This window comes from Arachis stenosperma, chromosome 2 (genome assembly GCF_014773155.1).
Source record: "Arachis stenosperma cultivar V10309 chromosome 2, arast.V10309.gnm1.PFL2, whole genome shotgun sequence".
In the NCBI taxonomy this organism is placed as follows: domain Eukaryota; kingdom Viridiplantae; phylum Streptophyta; class Magnoliopsida; order Fabales; family Fabaceae; genus Arachis; species Arachis stenosperma.
The window spans coordinates 43659190-43661323 of NC_080378.1; the positions used below are offsets into that span (position 1 = coordinate 43659190).

At 41.4% G+C, this 2134-nt stretch overlaps 1 protein-coding gene across 1 annotated transcript; it reads right to left on the reverse strand.

The window, feature by feature from the left end:
* Positions 1 to 1014: 1014 nt before the first annotated feature.
* LOC130962828 (uncharacterized) lies at positions 1015 to 1479 on the reverse strand. Its single transcript, XM_057888992.1, has one exon. The coding sequence runs from the start codon at positions 1477 to 1479 to the stop codon at positions 1015 to 1017; it is 465 nt and encodes a 154-aa protein (XP_057744975.1).
* Positions 1480 to 2134: the final 655 nt, after the last annotated feature.

The following is a 2134-nucleotide window of genomic DNA, read 5'->3' on the forward strand; positions in this document are numbered from 1 at the left end:
CTTCTATAACTGTCTTGGGTTGCTTCCATTGTACTATGGCCTCGATCTTTAAAGGATCTACAGTTATACCATCTCATGTGATCACATGTCCCAAGAATGCCACTTCTGTCGCCCAAAACTCACATTTCGACAATTTCGCATATAGCTTCTGTGCTCTTAATATTTGCAACACAATCCTCAAATGCTCTCCATGTTCTTCTTCTGTCTTGGAATAGATGAGGATATCATCTATAAAGACTACCACAAACTGATCTAGATACGGACGAAAAATGCGATTCATATAATCCATGAATACAACAGGAGCATTAGTCAGTCCAAAGGACATAACCATATACTCATAGTGACCGTACCTAGTTCGAAAGGCAGTCTTAGGTATATCTGATTCCTTCACCCGGATTTGATGGTAACCTGACCGCAAATCAATCTTCGAGAATACTGTCGCACCTCTCATCTGGTCCATCAGATCATCTATCCTTGGGAGTGGATACTTGTTCTTGATTGTGATCTTGTTCAATTGCCGATAATCCACACATAACCTCATTCCACCATCCTTCTTCTTTACTAGTAACACTGGAGCTCCCCATGGTGATACACTCGGATGAATAAACTTCTTCCCCAGCAATTCATCCAACTGCTTCTTTAACTCTGCTAGTTCCAACGGTGACATCCGATACGGTGCTATAGAAATTAGTCCGGCACCAGGAACCAGATCAATACTAAACTCTATCTCTCTCTGAGGTGGAAACTCAGGTATATCATCCGGAAAAACATCAGGAAACTCCTTCACCACTCGGATTTGCTCCAAGTCTTGTTCATTAGTTTCTGAGCTAGCCAATAGTAGAACGTAACCCTCTAACCCACTATTACTAGAAATAACTCTTAGGGAATTCAAATAGAAAGTACAAGACTCAACTAGTTCAGTGTGCATTTCAGATGATGGAAATATAGCAATTCATTTAAAACAAACAAGGAAAACATGATGCTTAGACAACCAATCTAAACCTAAGATAATATCTAAACCAGGTCATGTATAAAAGTCCTAGCCTCAATAACAAAAGGCACCTGTTGACATACTTGACTAGCGAAGGCATTTTGAGATGTGGGTGTACGAACAATTAGATTATAATCTAACATGGTGAAATCTAATCCCAACTCATGCGCAACAATCTCAGAAATAAATGAATGTGATGCACCAGAGTCATACAGTACAGTTAAGAGTCGAGATTTGACATAACACTGACCTTGGATTAGGGAGTCTGATTTCATTGCGTCATCAGCAGTCATAGCAAACACACGTCCTTGCTGTCGCGGCCTATATATTCCTTGTACTGGCTTCTTCGGACAGTCCTTAGCCATATGTCCAGGCTGACCACAAGAAAAACAGATAATGCCTGTAAGCTGACAAGGTCTACCTCCATGCTCCTTTCCATACTGCCTACATACTGGTCGCATCTGCGCCTGCTGAGGTCGCTTACCCATATCCTGTCTCATTCTTCCTCCATTCCTCCTGTAGGACGTGCATGAACATTTCTATTCTGATTGTACCTTCGTGAAGGCATTGCTCCCTGCTTAAAATTCCTTCCCTGAGGAGCTGTATACCGATTATAATTCTGAAAAGAAGATCCTGGGTTATTCATCCGAGCTGCAGCTATCTTCTTAACACAGTCCTCTACTAGCTGACTCTTATTAACCAACTCCGCAAAATTCCGTATTTCCAATGGAACCACTAAGTTCAACAAATCTTCATGGAGTCCTCTTTCAAATTTCAAACATGTCCACTCTTCGAAATCTGCTGGATTCCCTTGACAAACCTTGGAAAAACGACATAAATCTTCAAACTTCCTTGTATACTCAGCAACAGACATACTTCCCTGTTTTAACTGCATCAACTCCATCTCCTTTGCCTCACGAGTAGCTCTAGGAAAGTACTTCTTATAGAACTCTTCTTTGAAAACATTCCACAAAATATTACCCTCATCTTGCTGCAGTAAGCGTTGAATGCCCTACCACCAGTGCTGAGCATCCCCTTCCAACATATAAGTAGCAAATTTTACATACTATTCTTCCGGGACATGATGTGCCCTCGAGGACCTTTCTATGCCTCGGAACCAATTATCAGCTTCAGTTGTTACCG